The sequence below is a fragment of the Ranitomeya imitator genome, chromosome 1, assembly GCF_032444005.1.
Source record: "Ranitomeya imitator isolate aRanImi1 chromosome 1, aRanImi1.pri, whole genome shotgun sequence".
NCBI classification, from domain to species: domain Eukaryota; kingdom Metazoa; phylum Chordata; class Amphibia; order Anura; family Dendrobatidae; genus Ranitomeya; species Ranitomeya imitator.
The window spans coordinates 1,163,866,362-1,163,885,127 of NC_091282.1; the positions used below are offsets into that span (position 1 = coordinate 1,163,866,362).

Here is an 18,766-nt window from a genome sequence, read left to right on the forward strand (position 1 = left end):
GTGTGATTACATTTACGGTTGGGAATAGGGTTGGGGTTAGGGGTGTGTTTGGATTAGGGTTTCGGTTATAATTTGGGGTGTTTCCACTGTTTAGGCACATCAGGGGCTCTCCAAATGCGACATGGCGTCCGATCTCAATTCCAGCCAATTCTGCGTTGAAAAAGTAAAACAGTGCTCCTTCCCATCCGAGGTCTGTCCAATTTCTCCTGTTACCCTTGGGAAAATACAAAACTGGGGGCTAAAAAATAATTTTTGTGGGAAAAAAAAGATTTTCTATTTTCACGGCTCTGCGTTATAAACTGTAGTGAAACACTTGGGGGTTCAAAGTTCTCACAACACATCTAGATAAGTTCCTTGGGGGGTCTAGTTTTTAATATGGGGTCACTTGTGGGGGTTTCTACTGTTTAGGTACATTAGGGGCTCTGCAAACGCAATGTGACACTTGCAGACCATTCCATCTAAGTCTGCATTCCAAATGGCGCTCCTTCCCTTCCGAACCCTCCCATGCGCCCAAACGGTGGTTCCCCCCACATATGGGGTATCGGCGTACTCAGGACAAATTGGACAACAACTTTTGCGGTCAAATTTCTCCTCTTACCCTCGGGAAAATACAAAACTGGGGGCTAAAAAATAATTTATGTGGGGAAAAAATGTTTGTTTTATTTTTACGGCTCTGCATTATAAACTTCTGTGAAGCCCTTGGTGGTCAAAGCGCGCCGCTCACCACACATCTAGATAAGTTCCTTAGGGGGTCTACTTTCCAAAATGGTGTCACTTGTGGGGGGTTTCAATGTTTAGGCACATCAGTGGCTCTCCAAACGCAACATGGCGTCCCATCTCAATTCCAGTCAATTTTGCATTGAAAGTCAATCGCCGCTCCTTCCCTTCCGAGCTCTCCCATGCGCCCAAACAGTGGTTTACCCCCACGTATGGGGTATCAGCGTACTCAGGACAAATTGTACAACAACTTTTGGGTTCCATTTTCTCCTCTTACCCTTGGTAAAATAAAACAAATTGGAGCTGAAGTAATTTTTTTGTGAAAAAAAAGTTAAATGTTCATTTTTATTTAAACGTTCCAAAAATTCCTGCGAAACACCTGAAGGGTTAATAAACTTCTTGAGTGTGGTTTTGAGCACCTTGAGGGGTGCAGTTTTTAGAATGTTGTCACACTTGGTTATTTTTTATCATATAGACCCCTCAAAATGACTTCAAATGAGATGTGGTCCCTAAAAAAAAAAAAATATTGTTGTAAAAATGAGAAATTGCTGGTCAACTTTTAACCCTTATAACTCCCTAACAAAAAAAATTTTGGTTCCAAAATTGTGCTGATGTAAAGTAGACATGTGGGAAATGTTACTTATTAAGTATTTTGTGTGACATATCTCTGTGATTTAATTGCACAAAAATTCAAAGTTGGAAAATTGCGAAATTTTCAAAATTTTTGCCAAATTTCCGTTTTTTCACAAATAAACGCAGGTAATATCAAAGAAATTTTACCACTGTCATGAAGTACAATATGTCATGAGAAAACATTGTCAGAATCACCAGGATCCGTTGAAGTGTTCCAGAGTTATAACCTCATAAAGGGACAGTGGTCAGAATTGTAAAAATTGGCCTGGTCAATAAAGTGCAAACCACCCTTGGCGGTAAAGGGGTTAAACTACAGCCTCGGGTTCAGTTTTGTACATTTTTGCCTGGCGGCATTAGATGAATGTGTGATTTTTGGGTGTGCGGGCCATGTGTTCTTTCCAGTTCAGTATATGTAATATTATGTATGTGCTCCTCAAATCACTGAGGATGATTGTGCAAATGTGTGTTAATAATTAGTGAGCCTGTGCCACAATGTAAATCCATTAATGCATTGGTAGAGAGGACGGCATCAGGCTATGGGTGTGCAAGGAAAAGCCAAACGCAGATATTACGATTCCCCTCGATGAGCCTTATCAGGCGACCATGTTCCTCACAGCGAACTGCCAATTCAAGCTTTACAGCAAACCTGACAGCAGGATTGTGCACAGTAAGCTACAGACAGTGTCATGTCTGCGCCGTTATACTGATTACAATGATACTTTGGTTGATGAAATCCGTCTTGTGGTTGTTGTGAGTTAATGATATGCTCGTGCTCCAGGGCGGCCTGTAGAGGGTCTTCATGTGGTGCTCTGCTTACATATTCATCTGTATGCATCTTCTGACAGGTCACTGATCCCTCACTGACCTGCCCCCTTTTTTACATATTGCTATATATACTATTGCTATATATACTATTGTGGGGTTACAAAAAAGAAATTTACATCCTGCAAATAGCGACTGCGCAGTAGGATCCATCTCCTGCTGCACTGGCGCCATGTAAATTTCTGGATGTAAATTTTGTAAATTTCTTTTTTGTAACCCACAATACTATGTGCATTTTGTAAAATAAGGGGCAGGTTACGGAGGGATCAGTGACCTGTCATAAGCCATACAGGGCGCCACGGAGCATAAACATATCATTAACTCAAAACTGCAAATAAATATTAAACAACCACCACAAGACAGAATTCATCACCCAGGTATCATTGTAATCTGAATAACTGTGCCGACCTGACACTGTACTTTACTGTGCACAATCCTGCTGACCGGTTACCTTTTAAAGTGAACCTGACACCAGGTCTGGCCGATAAGCGTTACGGCCATCACCTCTCAGGCTGAAATAGATCATTCTATAATTCTGTATATCTGCCCCCAACCCGACCTGTAACTGAAGAAAAATGACTTTTATTATACTCTTCATCCGGGCGATCCGGTCCGATGAGCGTTGCTGGTCTTGGTCCGGCGCCTCCCATCTTCTTACGATCCCCGCCCTCCTGCTTGCTTCGTATGGATGACGTGTCCCTTTGTCATGCCCACAGTCTCCTCAGCACAGTGCTCCTGCACAGGCGTACTTATCTGTCCTGTTGAGGGCAGAGCAAAGTACTGCAGTGCGCATGCGCCAATGCTAATTGACCTATCCCTGCGCACTGCAGTACTTTGCTCAGCCCTCAACAGGACAGATAAGTACGCCTGCGCAGGAGCGCTGTGCTGAGGAGCCGCGTCATCCACACAAGGCAAGCAGGAGGGCGGCATCGCAAGAAGAAGGGAGGCGCCGGAGCAAGACCAACACCCATCGGACCGGACCGCCCCGCAGGTGAGTATAAGTAGTTAATTTTTCTTCTCTTACATGTCGGGTTAGGGGTAGGTATATATCATTATAGAATACTGTATATCAGCCCTGAAAGATGGTGGCCATAACTCGTATTGGCCAAACCTGGTGACAGATTCCCTTTAAAGAGTAAGCATCGTTTTTAATCTACTGGGTTTTTTTAGTTTTTTTTTTTTTTTTATAAGTTGATAGTACAAGAGAAGAAAATAAACTTTGTCATATCGGAGGAAGCTGCTTCTTTTCTTCTCCTCGTCTGATGTTTCACTCTCCGTTCCTGAGTAAAATTAGTCATCAGTGAATACAGGCCTTACCATTGCTGAGAGGGCAGATGGTGCTGAGAAGATTCTATGGAGGAAGAGGAGAGAGGCAGACACATCTTCAGTTCACTTCAAATGACACTTGCACTCTAATTACAGTAACATGTGGTCGCTGTTTGCCATTGATGGGGGTTGTCCTTCTATTGGAGCATACAATAAATTTTGATTGGGGGTTGTCCCTTTTTGGAGCTTATAGGTGCCATTGATAGGGGTTGTCCCTCTTTCAGACTTATAGGTGCCTTTGATAGGGATTGTCCGTTTTTGGAGCTTTTAAGTGCCATTGATTGGACTTGTTCCCTTTTTTAGAGCTTATAGGTCTCATTGATAGGGGTTGTCCCTTTTGGAGCTCATACGTGCCATTGGTAGAGATTGTCCCTTTCTGGAGCTTATAGGTCCCATTGATAGGGGTTGTCCTTTTTTGGGTTGTCCCTTTTTGGACCTTACAGGTCCCATTGATGGGTGTTGTCCCTTTTTGGAGCTCATAGGTGCCATTGATAGGGGTTGTCCCTTTTGGAGTTTATAGCTGCCATTGATGGGACTTGTTCCCTTTCTGGAGCTTATAGGTGCCATTGATGGGGGTTGTCCCTTTTGGAGTTTATAGCTGCCATTGATGGGGTTGTCCCTTTTGGAGCTTATACGTGCCAATAAGGTCGGTCCTTTACATAGGATAAGGTGATCCAGAGCAGAGGGACATTGCAAAGAACTGTTCCCTCTCCGGGAGACTCAATATATAATGCATAGGCACCTTGAAGTGCTGCACTGACCCTGCAGAGGGCGCAGTTAGTGCTAGGAGTATCTGCATGGAACGTCTGTCTTAGTGTCTGGTGCTCTTTAAATCTAATTCTTGATATACAAGTCTTCATATTCGGATAAAATGCTAGAAATGTGGTCCTGGATCATTTTGTTCTGCGCTCGCTGACTTTGCCTACAGTGAATCTGTATTATCAGCACAAGGGGATGTGCAGTAAGCACTTAGACCGGACGTAATGGTTTACTACAATCGATGGATCCATTTCTTTATGGCGCTGTGTGTACGCCGGACATAAATGGCTTCTGATACTTTGTGCTGTGTGACATGAAGCCTATTAATGCTATGTAGCATTCAGCTGAAGGAAGTGGCTGTCAGCGCCTCCGGGGAATCTGCCGTTAACAGCACACATTGTTATTTTAAGATGTCTTGATTGCACCTCAATTTTTTTTTTTTTTTCTTTTTGGACGGAAATTCATGCACTCCGATTCCATTTATGCTGTTTGTTTCCTTACCACATACTGGGACATATTTACACACAAAAAAAAAAATAAGGCGACCAAAAATTGTAGACTTTGGGATACACATTATACTACATCTCTGCAAGCCAGACCTGTATGACCAGTCCATGAAAATGTGCCTGCAACATCCGGACACTGACTTCATCCTGTGGCTTCTGGTTCTCTTCTGCACAGGCCCAGAATAAAATCCTACAGTGACCTCTTGTCAGTGATCTGGCACGCACGCACGCACACACACACACACATCCTTGTGTCCGTTCCTAACATCGGTGTTTCATCAGGTGTTTTTTTTAAATCATATGTTAAGGCCACGTTCACACATTCAGTATTTTGTCAGTATTTTACCTCAGTATTTGTAAGGCAGGAGGAGGTAGGTGAGGAGGAGGACATCAGGCCCATTTAGTATAATGGGTGCGTGTTTTGCCCATGAAAGTTTCTGATAGGAGTCCGTTTTTCATGAACTGATCCTAACGCCACTCTCTTTACCGATCCTCTCCCCTTCAATAATCCCATTCGGCTTTCCCAGTCTTTGTACTCCCTGATCCGTCTAGACAGACATGTGACCACTGCAGCCGAGCCTCTGTGACGACCTTTGGGACCGACCAGCTGTGCTTCTGGTCCTAGAAAACCCAACTAAACAGTCTCCAATTCCCATCAGCACCAGACCAACCCATAGACTTATTATGAGGTCTGATAATTGTCCATTGTGCGCAGTGTGTGCCGGATGGAGACTCCACTGCAGGCGACAACATAGCCTTCATTCTCCGATTGCTACGAGTCCAGTGTAAGCCATCCTCTGTGACCAAAGGGCAATAGGCAATTCTCAGACCTATCATGCGACCAAAAGGATTTCTGCAAATCACATGCTACTTATATTGATGTCTATGGCAAGGGAGTTGCTGGTGACCAGTGACAGAAGTTCAAGGACATTTGGAAACCTTTGTGCTCCTTCTGATAGGTCACAAGTCCTAAAGTTCGATGATTACAAATCATTGGTTGTGATATCACAATGCTGCACCACAATCTCCATGCCGAAACAACACTGTGTCCTTGAATGAACAACAAGCAGAGATCTTGAAAAATGATCAGGTGATAAGTAAATTAGAAGATCAAAAAGAGTGGTATTCACCTGCACTGTCTACAAAAACGAACAATAAAATGAAAAATAGATGAATAAATGAATAAGAGAGCACTTACTTAATGAGTAATCATTGGTTATGCAGTGGATGTTGCAATGGGTCCTTAAAGTACTACCAGAATCTTAGGGGAATGAGGAGAGGAGAGAGAAAAAAAAAAAAAAGGGGGTAAATGTTTGTATTGGTGAATATAGTGAGACTAAATAGATTTATAATATATACTCACTCAGATATTAAATGGAAATGTGCAATGAAGAGACGTGATCCCTGTGTATCTGCAATTGATGCGGGTATTGTGATGACCACGGTTGCTTAATCTTCAGAGGTTTATAGTAGATGCCCCTGCTTGGATAAATGTACAACCTTTATAGGTAATGGTGGTTTTAAATAAATGTGGTCTAGTTTTCCCAGTACACAATAAACTTACTGCTGGTGGGAGTAGCGCAGGATTCCGTTAGGTTAAGGTAGTAAGATGACCATCAGATACTGGCTGACAAGGATTACTGTGATTAGAATGGATTGCCCATATGTTGAGATGAGGAGAAATTAACCCTGATGAAGAGGGCCTGAGCCCTTGAAATGCATTGGTTTGCTGACTAGCTATACTAGCACACCTGTCCTCTTTAGCCCTGTAGCGTGGTGACGTCACCAGCAGCTCTGCCCACCCTCTCCGACCGCTACCTCAGCGCTGCATCCGGCCGGGGCACGCAAGGTTTCGCGGTCGCACGGCTTCTGCCGCCACTGTCTCCTTAACCCACCGCTCTGTCATAGTGGTACACCTAGCGGTGGCTCAGACTTTCCGGAACCGCTTCCCTCCGCACTCAGCACCACAGTGAGTATAGCATATTTTATGTGCACATAGCAATTGTGGCATATTAGTGCTCCAACATACTAGGGGAGCATTTCTCCTCATCTCAACATATGGGCAATCAATTCTAATCACAGTAATCCTTGTCAGCCAGTATCTGATGGTCATCTTACTACCTTAACCTAACGGAATCCTGCACTACTCCCACCAGCAGTAAGTTTATTGTGTACTGGGAAAACTAGACCACATTTATTTAAAACCACCATTACCTATAAAGGTTGTACATTTATCTAAGCAGGGGCATCTACTATAAACCTCTGAAGATTAAGCAACCGTGGTCATCACAATACCCGCATCAATTGCAGATACACAGGGATCACGTCTCTTCATTGCACATTTCCATTTAATATCTGAGTGAGTATATATTATAAATCTATTTAGTCTCACTATATTCACCAATACAAACATTTACCCCTTTTTTTTTTTTTCTCATTCCCCTAAGATTCTGGTAGTACTTTAAGGACCCATTGCAACATCCACTGCATAACCAATGATTACTCATTAAGTAAGTGCTCTCTTATTCATTTATTCATCTACTTTTCATTTTATTGTTCGTTTTTGTAGACAGCGCAGGTGAATACCACTCTGTGATGAGGGAACAGCCGCCATCTTGGAACAGGCATGCTATCAGATTGGCGTGACTCCATTTTGTCTCCTGGACACAGGAGTGCTCCTGGCCCCCACCTTTGCTAATGAATAGAGTTCCTATTAGTATGCTAACGAGCTGAGCTCAGTGTAAACTGTAGACGGTAGTTCAAAGCCCCATGAGGAAACCATGCCACCAGGGGGCTTGGAAATGCTTGGGGGCTTAATTAAAACACGCATGCCAAGTGGCCACTGGATACACATCTATTATGGCAGCCCAGCCAAACCGTCTCCAACATGGAATTGTGAATTATGGACGCATCGTCCGAGGTACAGGCTCATAAAAAATATTCTCCTTACCCTAAAGAAATTGTGCATCCAACAGTGTGACTCCCGTGATGGTGGAAGGTCTGAAACCCGAGATATAGGGATCAGCCTCCCACAGGGACCGAATGGGTCCAGGTTTGATCCCAGTACGACCGGCAGAACAAACCACAGGCGCTGGTACTGCCCGTGTGCTGATCCGATCATCCTGAGAGAAGTTATCCCATTTATTAGATATTGGAATAAATCTTGCAGGGAGACAGAGGGGGTGGAGATTGCTAAGCCCACCCAGCTGCAGGCAGGGGGGCTCAGCCAGGTACAAGAAGAAGCTGAGGTCACTGGGAGGGTCTCACTCCACAGAAGAAGATGATGATGATGACATCTTAAGGAACAGGGTATGCCAGCCAGAGGGGAGCAAGCACATGCTTTCTGGGGGCTGCCCGGCAACTAAGTTTTTGGACCTGCGGAATGCTATGCCCCCCGGCTTCCACAAGCGACCTTCGACCTGGTAAATTGACCTCCAGCTTTATACCTTTAAGCCTTGTATTATTGTTGTTATATTGTACTCTGACTGTAACTCTTGATATATTGTGATTGTATATTTCTTGTAATTATCTAGTGCGCCCTTAAGGCAATTAAATCATAAATTAATTTTGGGCTGATCCTTTTACTCTGATTGCGAATCTTAGAATACCCAGGGTGGGTAACAGGGCAGTCTCCCCGGCGGCCATTTGCTCTAGGTGCAGTCCCTTTACTGACCTGAGAGACAAAGGGGGCGCCGGAGAGCTGGACCTGTGTAGTGACGTCACGGATTGGTGGCGTGGGGGGAAGGGGTAATCCTTCACAGTGGTGGCAGCGTACGTGGGATCAGAGTAATAGTGTGCGTGGGACCCCTACTCCCAGACACTAAAGACTACCAGTGGTAACTTTCACTGCTGGGGTCTTAAGGTCAGCCCAGCACTAGACGGTCAGAGTGTAGATATAATAAGTTGTGTGCAAGGTCAGGGGTACAGCTGTGTCAGTAACCAGAGGTTCCAAAGATGGCGGAGGGCACCAGGAGTGCAGTGAGGGCGCAGGCCAGTGCTATGGCCTATGAGGAGGTGGTGGTGGACGGTACTGTTCCAGGCGAGGGGGAGCTCAGCCCAGACTCCCCAAGGAGCCAGCCACCCGTGCTTAGTCCGGCAAGGGACTACCCACCACCTACCCGCCCCAGCCTGTCCACATCAGCGGCCCTTGTTGCAGCGGCAGTAGCACGTCTCGAGGCGGGTAATGAAGACGCCTATATGAGACTCATGGCAGCTGCAGAGAAAGCAGCGGAGGCTGAGCGTGCAGAACGCCGTGAAGCAGCGGAGCGGGCAGAGAGAGCTGCTGAGCGGGCAGCGGAGCAAGCAGCGGCAGAGAGAGCAGCGGAGCGCCAGCACCGACTGGAGATGGCTCAACGCGGGCTCCCGCTGGACGCCCCAGCACCGCCAGAGTCCAGGGTTTCCAAAGTCCGGGCCGAGGACTTCCCTCTGCTTGAGAAGGATGGAGACCTGGATTCCTTCTTGCTGGCCTTTGAAAGGACCTGCCTTCAACACCATCTGGCCCCGGATCAGTGGGCAAGATACCTGACCCCCCGTTTGAGGGGTAAGTCCCTGGAAGTTTTGGGGGACTTACCTGCCGGGGTGGAGCAGGACTACAGCAGCATCAAGCGGGCCCTGATCCAGCACTACAACCTCACCCCAGAGTCTTACCGCAAGAAGTTCCGGAGCCTGCAGCGGGGCCCAAAGGACACCTGGACCGACCACATGCGGGCGTTGCTGAGAGCTGCAGAGCACTGGACCTCGGGTCTAGCGCTCACCACCCACCAGGAGGTCCAGGAACTGTTCGTCGCGGAGCAGTTCTTGTGGAACTGCCCAGAGGACCTCCAGCAGTTCCTCCGTGACCGGAAACCAAAGGGGGCTTCTGCTACAGCCGCCCTGGCAGATGAGTATGCCAATAACAGGGCGCCTGAGCCGAAGAAGCCTGCCAGCAGCACCTGGAGAGGGGGTAAGCCCAATCCTGCCCCTGTTTCCCCAGCCCCCAGAGTGCAAGGGGTGTACCCCCCTGCTGCCCTCTCCAGGCCAGGCGCAGAACCCAGACGTTGTCATCACTGCAACCAGCTGGGGCACTTCAAGACAGCATGTCCCCAGCGTCTTAAGGCCCCATCCATGTCTCCGAAACCGTCCACTGTTTTATGTGTGGGAGGGGGTGGTGGGAGGTCCCTGGACAATTACCAACCCGTCACTATCGGCCGCTCAGCGGTCATGGGACTGCGGGACACAGGCGCTGAACGAACCCTGGTACGTCCTGAGGTGGTGTCCCCTCAAGACTTGGTGCCAGGGAGATCCCTGTCCGTCTCCGGAATTGGAGGCGTGGAACCGGCGCTGCCTGTCGCAAAGGTGTTTTTGGACTGGGGTGTCGGGAGGGGAATGCGGGAGGTGGGAGTAACGTCGAATATTCCTGCTAATGTATTACTTGGGACCGATTTGGGGCGGCTAGTGTCTCAGTATGTGGCCACTGAACCCCCAAGTTCGGCTCCCCAAGAATGTCATGTCTCTACTGTGAATGTTGATGTGTTGAATGTGCCTCCAACAGTGGGGGAGGGAGTGAAACCTGAGGGTACTCCATGCACTGACACCACACCCACGGGGCTCACGGGGAGGACAGGTGAGGAGACTGTAGGGGAGAGCTCAGAGGTGGAGGGAGGGGCTGCTATGGGCAGTGTAGGGCCCCTAGGTGAATCCAGCCTGCTGAGTCTAGGGCCCCTGCAGGAAGAGGAACAGGCCATGGGGGGAGGAGGCGTCCCGGGAGAGGAGCCACCAGGTAAGACCCCAGGGCGGGAGTTCCCCACACCCGGGATGTCAGGAGGGCCGGGAAGTCTGCCTGACCCGGCGACTTGGTCAGGAGCCGGGGGAAAGCAGGCGCTACCCATGGACACAGTGGTCGTGGCCGCTGTCACCAGGAATGGGAGCGCCGGAGCCCAAGGAGCCTTGCAGAGGTCCGACGGCTTCCCCCTCTCTGACCAAGTGGCTGCCGAGTCAGACAGCGGCCAGGAGACAGATCCCGGGGAGCTGACGGTGGATGTGGCGGTGTTGTCCATTCTCGCCACATCGAGTCAGGGATGTCAGGAAGCGCTGGAAGCTGACGCTAGCCTGAAAGCTCTTAAGGAGCAGGCGGCACAGCCTCCCGGGGAGTCAGACCGCGAGCAGGTGGTCTGGGACCAGGGACGGCTGTACCGGGTAACGGTCCAGCAGGGTTCACCGGAGGCGTGGCCCAGGGACCGACAGTTAGAGGCAGCCTCTGAGAGAGAGGGAGAAGGAGGAGGGGGCAGAGGCAGCCTCAGAGAGAGAGGGGAGGGGGCAGAGACAGCCTCAGAGAGAGAGGGAGGAGGAGGCAGAGACAGCCTCAGAGAGAGAGAGGAGGGGGCAGAAACAGCCTCAGAGAAAGAAGGAGGAGGGGGCAGAGACAGCCTCAGAGAGATAGAGGAGGGGGCGGAGACAGCCTCAGAGAGAGACAGAGGAGGAGGCGGAGACAGCCTCAGGAAGAGAGGGGAGGAGGCAGAGACAGCCTCAGGAAGAGGAGGAGGGGGCAGAGACAGCCTCAGAGAGAGAGAGGAGGAGGCAGAGACAGCCTCAGAGAGAGGAGGAGGGGGCAGAGACAGCCTCAGAGAGAGAAAGGATGAGGCAGAGACAGCCTCAGAGAGAGACAGGGGAGGAGACAACCTCAGAGAGAGAAAGGAGGAGGCAGGGACAGCCTCAGAGAGAGAAGGAGGAGGAGGCAGAGACAGCCTCAGAGAGAGAAAGGATGAGGCAGAGACAGCCTCAGAGAGAGACAGAGGAGGAGGCGGAGACAGCCTCAGGAAGAGAGGGGAGGAGGCAGAGCCAGCCTCAGAGAGAGACAGGGGAGGAGACAGCCTCAGAGAGAGAAAGGAGGAGGCAGGGACAGGCTCAGGGAGAAAGTGGCAGAGACCATGGTAGTGCTGATGGGTTGTCCCGGCAAGGAGAAGGTGTGGAAGGGCGCATGGGGGAACACAGGAATGTGATGCCCCCTAGCGCCCTCTACAGCAGGGAGGTGTGATGAGGGAACAGCCGCCATCTTGGAACAGGCATGCTATCAGATTGGCGTGACTCCATTTTGTCTCCTGGACACAGGAGTGCTCCTGGCCCCCACCTTTGCTAATGAATAGAGTTCCTATTAGTATGCTAACGAGCTGAGCTCAGTGTAAACTGTAGACGGTAGTTCAAAGCCCCATGAGGAAACCATGCCACCAGGGGGCTTGGAAATGCTTGGGGGCTTAATTAAAACACGCATGCCAAGTGGCCACTGGATACACATCTATTATGGCAGCCCAGCCAAACCGTCTCCAACATGGAATTGTGAATTATGGACGCATCGTCCGAGGTACAGGCTCATAAAAAATATTCTCCTTACCCTAAAGAAATTGTGCATCCAACAGTGTGACTCCCGTGATGGTGGAAGGTCTGAAACCCGAGATATAGGGATCAGCCTCCCACAGGGACCGAATGGGTCCAGGTTTGATCCCAGTACGACCGGCAGAACAAACCACAGGCGCTGGTACTGCCCGTGTGCTGATCCGATCATCCTGAGAGAAGTTATCCCATTTATTAGATATTGGAATAAATCTTGCAGGGAGACAGAGGGGGTGGAGATTGCTAAGCCCACCCAGCTGCAGGCAGGGGGGCTCAGCCAGGTACAAGAAGAAGCTGAGGTCACTGGGAGGGTCTCACTCCACAGAAGAAGATGATGATGATGACATCTTAAGGAACAGGGTATGCCAGCCAGAGGGGAGCAAGCACATGCTTTCTGGGGGCTGCCCGGCAACTAAGTTTTTGGACCTGCGGAATGCTATGCCCCCCGGCTTCCACAAGCGACCTTCGACCTGGTAAATTGACCTCCAGCTTTATACCTTTAAGCCTTGTATTATTGTTGTTATATTGTACTCTGACTGTAACTCTTGATATATTGTGATTGTATATTTCTTGTAATTATCTAGTGCGCCCTTAAGGCAATTAAATCATAAATTAATTTTGGGCTGATCCTTTTACTCTGATTGCGAATCTTAGAATACCCAGGGTGGGTAACAGGGCAGTCTCCCCGGCGGCCATTTGCTCTAGGTGCAGTCCCTTTACTGACCTGAGAGACAAAGGGGGCGCCGGAGAGCTGGACCTGTGTAGTGACGTCACGGATTGGTGGCGTGGGGGGAAGGGGTAATCCTTCACACTTATTCATTTATTCATCTACTTTTCATTTTATTGTTCGTTTTTGTAGACAGCGCAGGTGAATACCACTCTTTTTCATTTTATATACTTTACAGGTCTACACAGAACCTGTCACAATCACCAGCAGCACGCTACATTCAGCAATTTTGTTTCCCCACTAGGGACTATCAGGAGCGCCAGTGCTTTTTACTTTCTTTTTTAGTAAATTAGAAGGTCCCAAAACTTCTGGTCACACTGTATTTACATGAAACCCCTTTATAGATGGAGGGATTGTCCCTGTACATATTCATATGTCTCTATAGATGGAGGGATCGTCCTTGTAGATAGTAGCACAGTGGGTACGGAAAGTACTCAGACCCCTGTAAATTTCTCACTCTGTTTCATTGCAGCCATTTGGTAAATTCAAAAAAGTTCATTTTTTTCACATTAATGTACACTCTGCACCCCATCTTGACTGAAGAAAAACAGAAATGTAGATTTTTTTGCATATTTAAAAAAGAAAAACTGAAATATCATATCATATGGTCATAAGTATTCACACACTTTGCTCAGACACTCATATTTAAGTCACTTGCTGTCTATTTCCTTGTGATCCTTCTTGAGATGGTTCTACTCCTTCATTGGAGTCCAATTGAGTTTAATTAAACTGATAGGACTTGATTTGGAAAGGCACACACATGTCTATGTAAGACCTCACAGCTCACAGTGCAGGTCAGAACAAATGAGAATCATGAGGTCAAAGGAACTGGCCAAGGAGCTCAGAGATATAATTGTGGAAAGCACAGATCTGGCTAAGGCTACTTTCACACTAGCGTCGGTACGGGGCCGTCCCGCTGCGTCGGCCCGACGTACCGACACATACTGTGCAAGCGCCGCACAACGGGGGCAGCGGATGCATTTTTCCAGCGCATCCGCTGCCCCATGGTGAGGTGCGGGGAGGTGGGAGCGGAGTTTCAGCCGCGCATGCGCTGTCGGAAATAACGTTTTTTGCTGCTGACGGTCCGCCACAACACGACGCAACCGTCGCACGACGGTTACGAAGTGTGGCAAAGTGTCGCAATGCGTCGCTAATGTTGGTCAATGGAGAAAAAACACATCCTGCAAGCAATTTTGCAGGATGCGTTTTTCTCCTAGACGACACATTGCGACGTGCAGTGCACAACGCTAGTGTGAAAGTAGCCTTAGGCTACAACAGAATTTCTGCAGTACTCAAGGTTCCTAAGAGCACAGTGGCCTCCATAATCCTTAAATTGAAGAAATCTTCCTAGACCTGGCCGTCCATCCAAACTGAGCAATCATGGGAGAAGAGCCTTGATGAGAGACGTAAAGAAGAACCCCAAGATCACTGTGGCTGAGTTCCAGAGATGCAGTAAGGAGATGGGAGAAAGTTCCACAAAGTCAACTATCACTGCATCCCCCCAGTCGGGCCTTTATGGCAGAGTGGCTCTATGGAAGCCTCTGCTCAGTGCAAGACATATGAAAGCCCGCATAGAGTTTGCTAAAAAAACACACGAAGGACTCCCAGACTATGACAAATAAGATTCTCTGGTCTGATGAGGCGAAGATGGACCTTTTTGGTGATAATGCTAAGCGGTATGTGTGGAGAAAACCAGGCACTGCTCATCACCTGCCCAATACAATCCCAACAGTGAAACGTGGTGGTGGCAGCATCATGCTATGGGGGTGTTTTTCAGCTGCAGGAACAGGACGACTGGTTGTCATTGAGGGAAACATGAATACGGCCAAGTACAGAGAGATCCTGGATGAAAACCTCTTCCAGAGTGCTCTGGACCTCAGACTTGGCTGAAGGTTTACTTTCCAACAAGACAATGACCCTAAGCACACAGCTAAAATAACAAAGGAGCAAAGGAGTGGCTTCAGAACAACTCTTTGACCATTCTCCACTGGCCCAGCCAGAGCTCTGACCTAACCCGATTGAGCATCTCTGGAGAGACTTGAAAATTGCTGTCCACCAACGTTCACCATCCAATCTGACAGAACTGGAGAGGATCTGCAAGGTAGAATGGTAAAGAATCCCCAAATCCAGGTGTGAAAAACTTTTTGCATCATTCCCAAGAAGACTCATGGCTGTACTAGCTCAAAAGGCGCTTCTATGCAATACTGAGCAAAGAGTCTGAATACTTATGATCATGTGATATTTCAGTTTTTCTTTTTTAATAAATTGGCAAAAATTACTACATTTCTGGGGGGGGGGTTCTGTCAAAATGGGGAGCAGAGTGTACATTAATGAGAAAAAAATGAACTTTTTTTGAATTTACCAAATGGCTGCAATGAAACAAAGAGTGAAAAGTTTTAAAGGGGTCTGAATACTTTCCATACCCACTGTATGTCTCTGTAGATGGAGGGATCGTACTTTATAGATAGTAGTATGTCTCTATAGATGGAGGGATTGGCCCTGTAGATATTAGGATGTCTCTATAGATGGAGTGATTTTCCTTGTACATATTAATATGTCTATATAGATGGAGAGATCATCCTTGTAGACAGTAGGATGTCACTATAGATGGAGGGATCGGCCCTGTAAATAGTGGGATGTCTGTATAGATGGAGGGATCGGCCCTGTAATTAGTAGTATATCTCTATAGATGGAGGGATCGGCCCTGTAGATAGTAGTATATCTCTATAGATGGAGGGATCGGCCCTGTAGATAGTAGGATGTCACTATAGATGGAGGGATCGGCCCTGTAAATAGTGGGATGTCTCTATAGATGGAGGGATCGGCCCTGTAAATAGTAGTATATCTCTATAGTTGGAGGGATCGGCCCTGTAGATAGTAGTATATCTTTATAGATGGAGGGATCGGCCCTGTAGATAGTAGGATGTCACTATAGATGGAGGGATCGGCCCTGTAGATAGTAGTATATTTTCTATAGATGGAGGGATCTGCCCTGTAGATAGTAGGATGTCAATATAGATGGAAGGATTGGCCCTGTAGATAGTAGTATATTCTCTATAGATGGAGGGATCGGCCCTGTAGATACAGTTGTGGCCAAAAGTATTGACACCCCTGCAATTCTGTCAGATAATACTCAGTTTCTTTTTGAAAATGATTGCAATCACAAATTCTTTGGTATTATTATCTTCATTTAATTTGTCTTAAATGGAAAAACGCAATAAGAATTGTCCTAAAGCCAAATTGGATATATTTCCACACCAAACATAAAAAAGGGGATGGACAAAAGTATTGGCACTGTTCGAAAAATCATGTGATGCTTCTCTAATTTGTGTAATTATCAGCACCTGTAACTTACCTGTGGCACCTAACAGGTGTTGGCAATAACTAAATCACACTTGCAGCCAGTTGACATGGATTAAAGTTGACTCAACCTCTGTCCTGTGTCCTTGTGTGCACCACATTGAGCATGGAGAAAAGAAAGAAGACCAAAGAACTGTCTGAGGACTTGAGAAACCAAATTGTGAGGAAGCATGAGCAATCTCAAGGCTACAAGTCCATCTCCAAAGACCTGAATGTTGCTGTGTCTACCGTGCGCAGTGTCATCAAGAAGTTTAAAGCCCATGGCACTGTGGCTAACCTCCCTAGATGTGGACGGAAAAAAAAATTTACAAGAGATTTCAACGCAAGATTGTGCGGACGTTGGATAAAGAACCTCAACTAACATCCAAACAAGTTCAAGCTGCCCTGCAGTCCGAGGGTGAAAAGGGACTGTATGGTAGGAGACCCAGGAAGACCCCACTTCTTACCCTGAGACATAAAAAAGCCATGCTAGAGTTTGCCAAAACTTACCTGAAAAAGCCTAAAGCGTTTTGGAAGAATGTTCTCTGGTCAGATGAGACAAAAGTAGAGCTTTTTGGGCAAAGGCATCAACATGCAGTTTACAGGAGAAAAAAAGTGGCATTCTAAGAAAAGAACACAGTCCCTACAATCAAACATGGCGGAGGTTCCCTGATGTTTTGGGGTTGCTTTGCTGCCTCTGGCACTGGACTGCTTGACTGTGTGCATGGCGTTCTGAAGTCTGAAGACTACCAACAAATTTTGCAGCATAATGTAGGGCCCAGTGTGAGGGTCTCCCTCAGAGGTCATGGGTCTTCCAGCAGGACAATGACCCAAAACACACTTCAAAAAGCACTAGAAAATGGTTTGAGAGAAAGCACTGGAGACTTCTAAGGTGGCCAGCAATGAGTCCAGACCTGAATCCCATAGAACACCTGTGGAGAGATCTAAAAATGGCAGTTTGGAGAAGGCACCCTTCAAATATCAGGGACCTGGAGCAGTTTGCCAAAGAAGAATGGTCTAAAATTCCAGCAGAGCATTGTAAGAAACTCATTGACTGTTACCGGAAGCGGTTGGTCGCAGTTATTTTGGCTAAAGGTTGTGCAACCAAGTATTAGGCTGAGGGTGCCAATACTTTTGTCTGGCCCATTTTTGGAGTTTTGTGTGAAATGATCAATGTTTTTTTGCTCCATTCTCTTTTGTGTTTTTTCATTTAAGACAAATTAAATGAAGATAATAATACCAAAGAATTTGCGATTGCAATCATTTTCAGGAAGAAACTGAGTATTATCTGACAGAATTGCAGGGGTGTCAATACTTTTGGCCACAACTGTAGTAGTATATTCTCTATAGATGGAGGGATCGGCCCTGTAGATAGTAGTATATTCTCTATAGCTGGAGGGATCGGCCCTGTAGATAGTAGTATGTCTCTATAGATGGAGGGATCGGTCCTGTAGATAGTGGGATGTTACTATAGATAGAGGGATCGGCCCTGTAGATAGTAGTATATCTCTATAGATGGAGAGATCGGCCCTGTAGATAGTAGTATATTCTCTATAGCTGGAGGGATCGGCCCTGTAGATAGTAGTATGTCTCTATAGATGGCGGGATCGGTCCTGTAGATAGTGGGATGTCTCTAGATGGAGGGATCGGCCATGTAGATAGTAGGATGTCACTATAGATGGTGGGATCGGCCCTGTAGATAGTAGGATGTTACTATAGATGGAGGGATCGGCCCTGTAGATAGTAGTATATTCTCTATAGATGGAGAGATCGGCCCTGTAGATAGTAGTATATCTCTATAGATGGAGGGATCGGCCCTGTAGATAGTAGTATGTCTCTATAGATGGCGGGATCGGTCCTGTAGATAGTGGGATGTCTCTAGATGGAGGGATCGGCCATGTAGATAGTAGGATGTCACTATAGATGGAGGGATCGGCCCTGTAGACAGTAGGATGTCTCTTTAGATGGAGGGATCGGCTCTGTAGATAGTAGTATATCTCTATAATGGAGGGATCGGCCCTGTAGATAGGATGTCTCTATAATGGAGGGATCGGCCCTGTTGATAGTGGTATGCCTTGCTATGTGTCAGACGTGGCCTTGTATGTAACGTTTTACGTCTTCTTTCTCCCTTATAACCATGTAGCAATGTCTCTGAAGAATCTGGGCGAGGAGGGCGGCTCGGCCATCACACAGCTTGGCTCTATGCTCTTCACAAGACAAGTGTCTGGTGCTCGGTGAGTGGTTTCTTTAAATTAGGGGCAAACAAGCTTACTAGGAAATGAATGCTGACTAATTGCTGAGGTAAGGCTCCTACTTTTCCCATGCATCGCCAACTGCTGTAAATGGTATGAGATGGGGGCGCCATCAGAGATTTTGCAGTTACACTTTTGTTGGGTTTCGGGGAGCAGGATTCTCTCACTATTAGAGATGAGCGGATCACTTCGTGGGATCCTGGTCCAGCGGCCACATCCGTGCTACCTGGATGCTACAAACAAGGCCTGAAAATCTCTTACTCTCCACGCCTTTATTAGCCAAGACTGTCTCAACGGCACCTGTTCCCTGAGAAGCCAAG

The 18,766-nt window shown here is 47.4% G+C and overlaps 1 protein-coding gene across 1 annotated transcript in view; it reads left to right on the plus strand.

Annotated features, from left to right (window-relative positions):
* The window catches only part of SEPSECS (Sep (O-phosphoserine) tRNA:Sec (selenocysteine) tRNA synthase), a 66,503-nt gene that overhangs the window by 36,014 nt on the left and 11,723 nt on the right, over positions 1 to 18,766 (plus strand). The window contains exon 9 of the mRNA XM_069744654.1: positions 18,338 to 18,428. Within this exon, the coding sequence (XP_069600755.1) occupies positions 18,338 to 18,428 (91 nt within the window). The remainder of the gene's footprint in view (positions 1 to 18,337; positions 18,429 to 18,766) is intronic.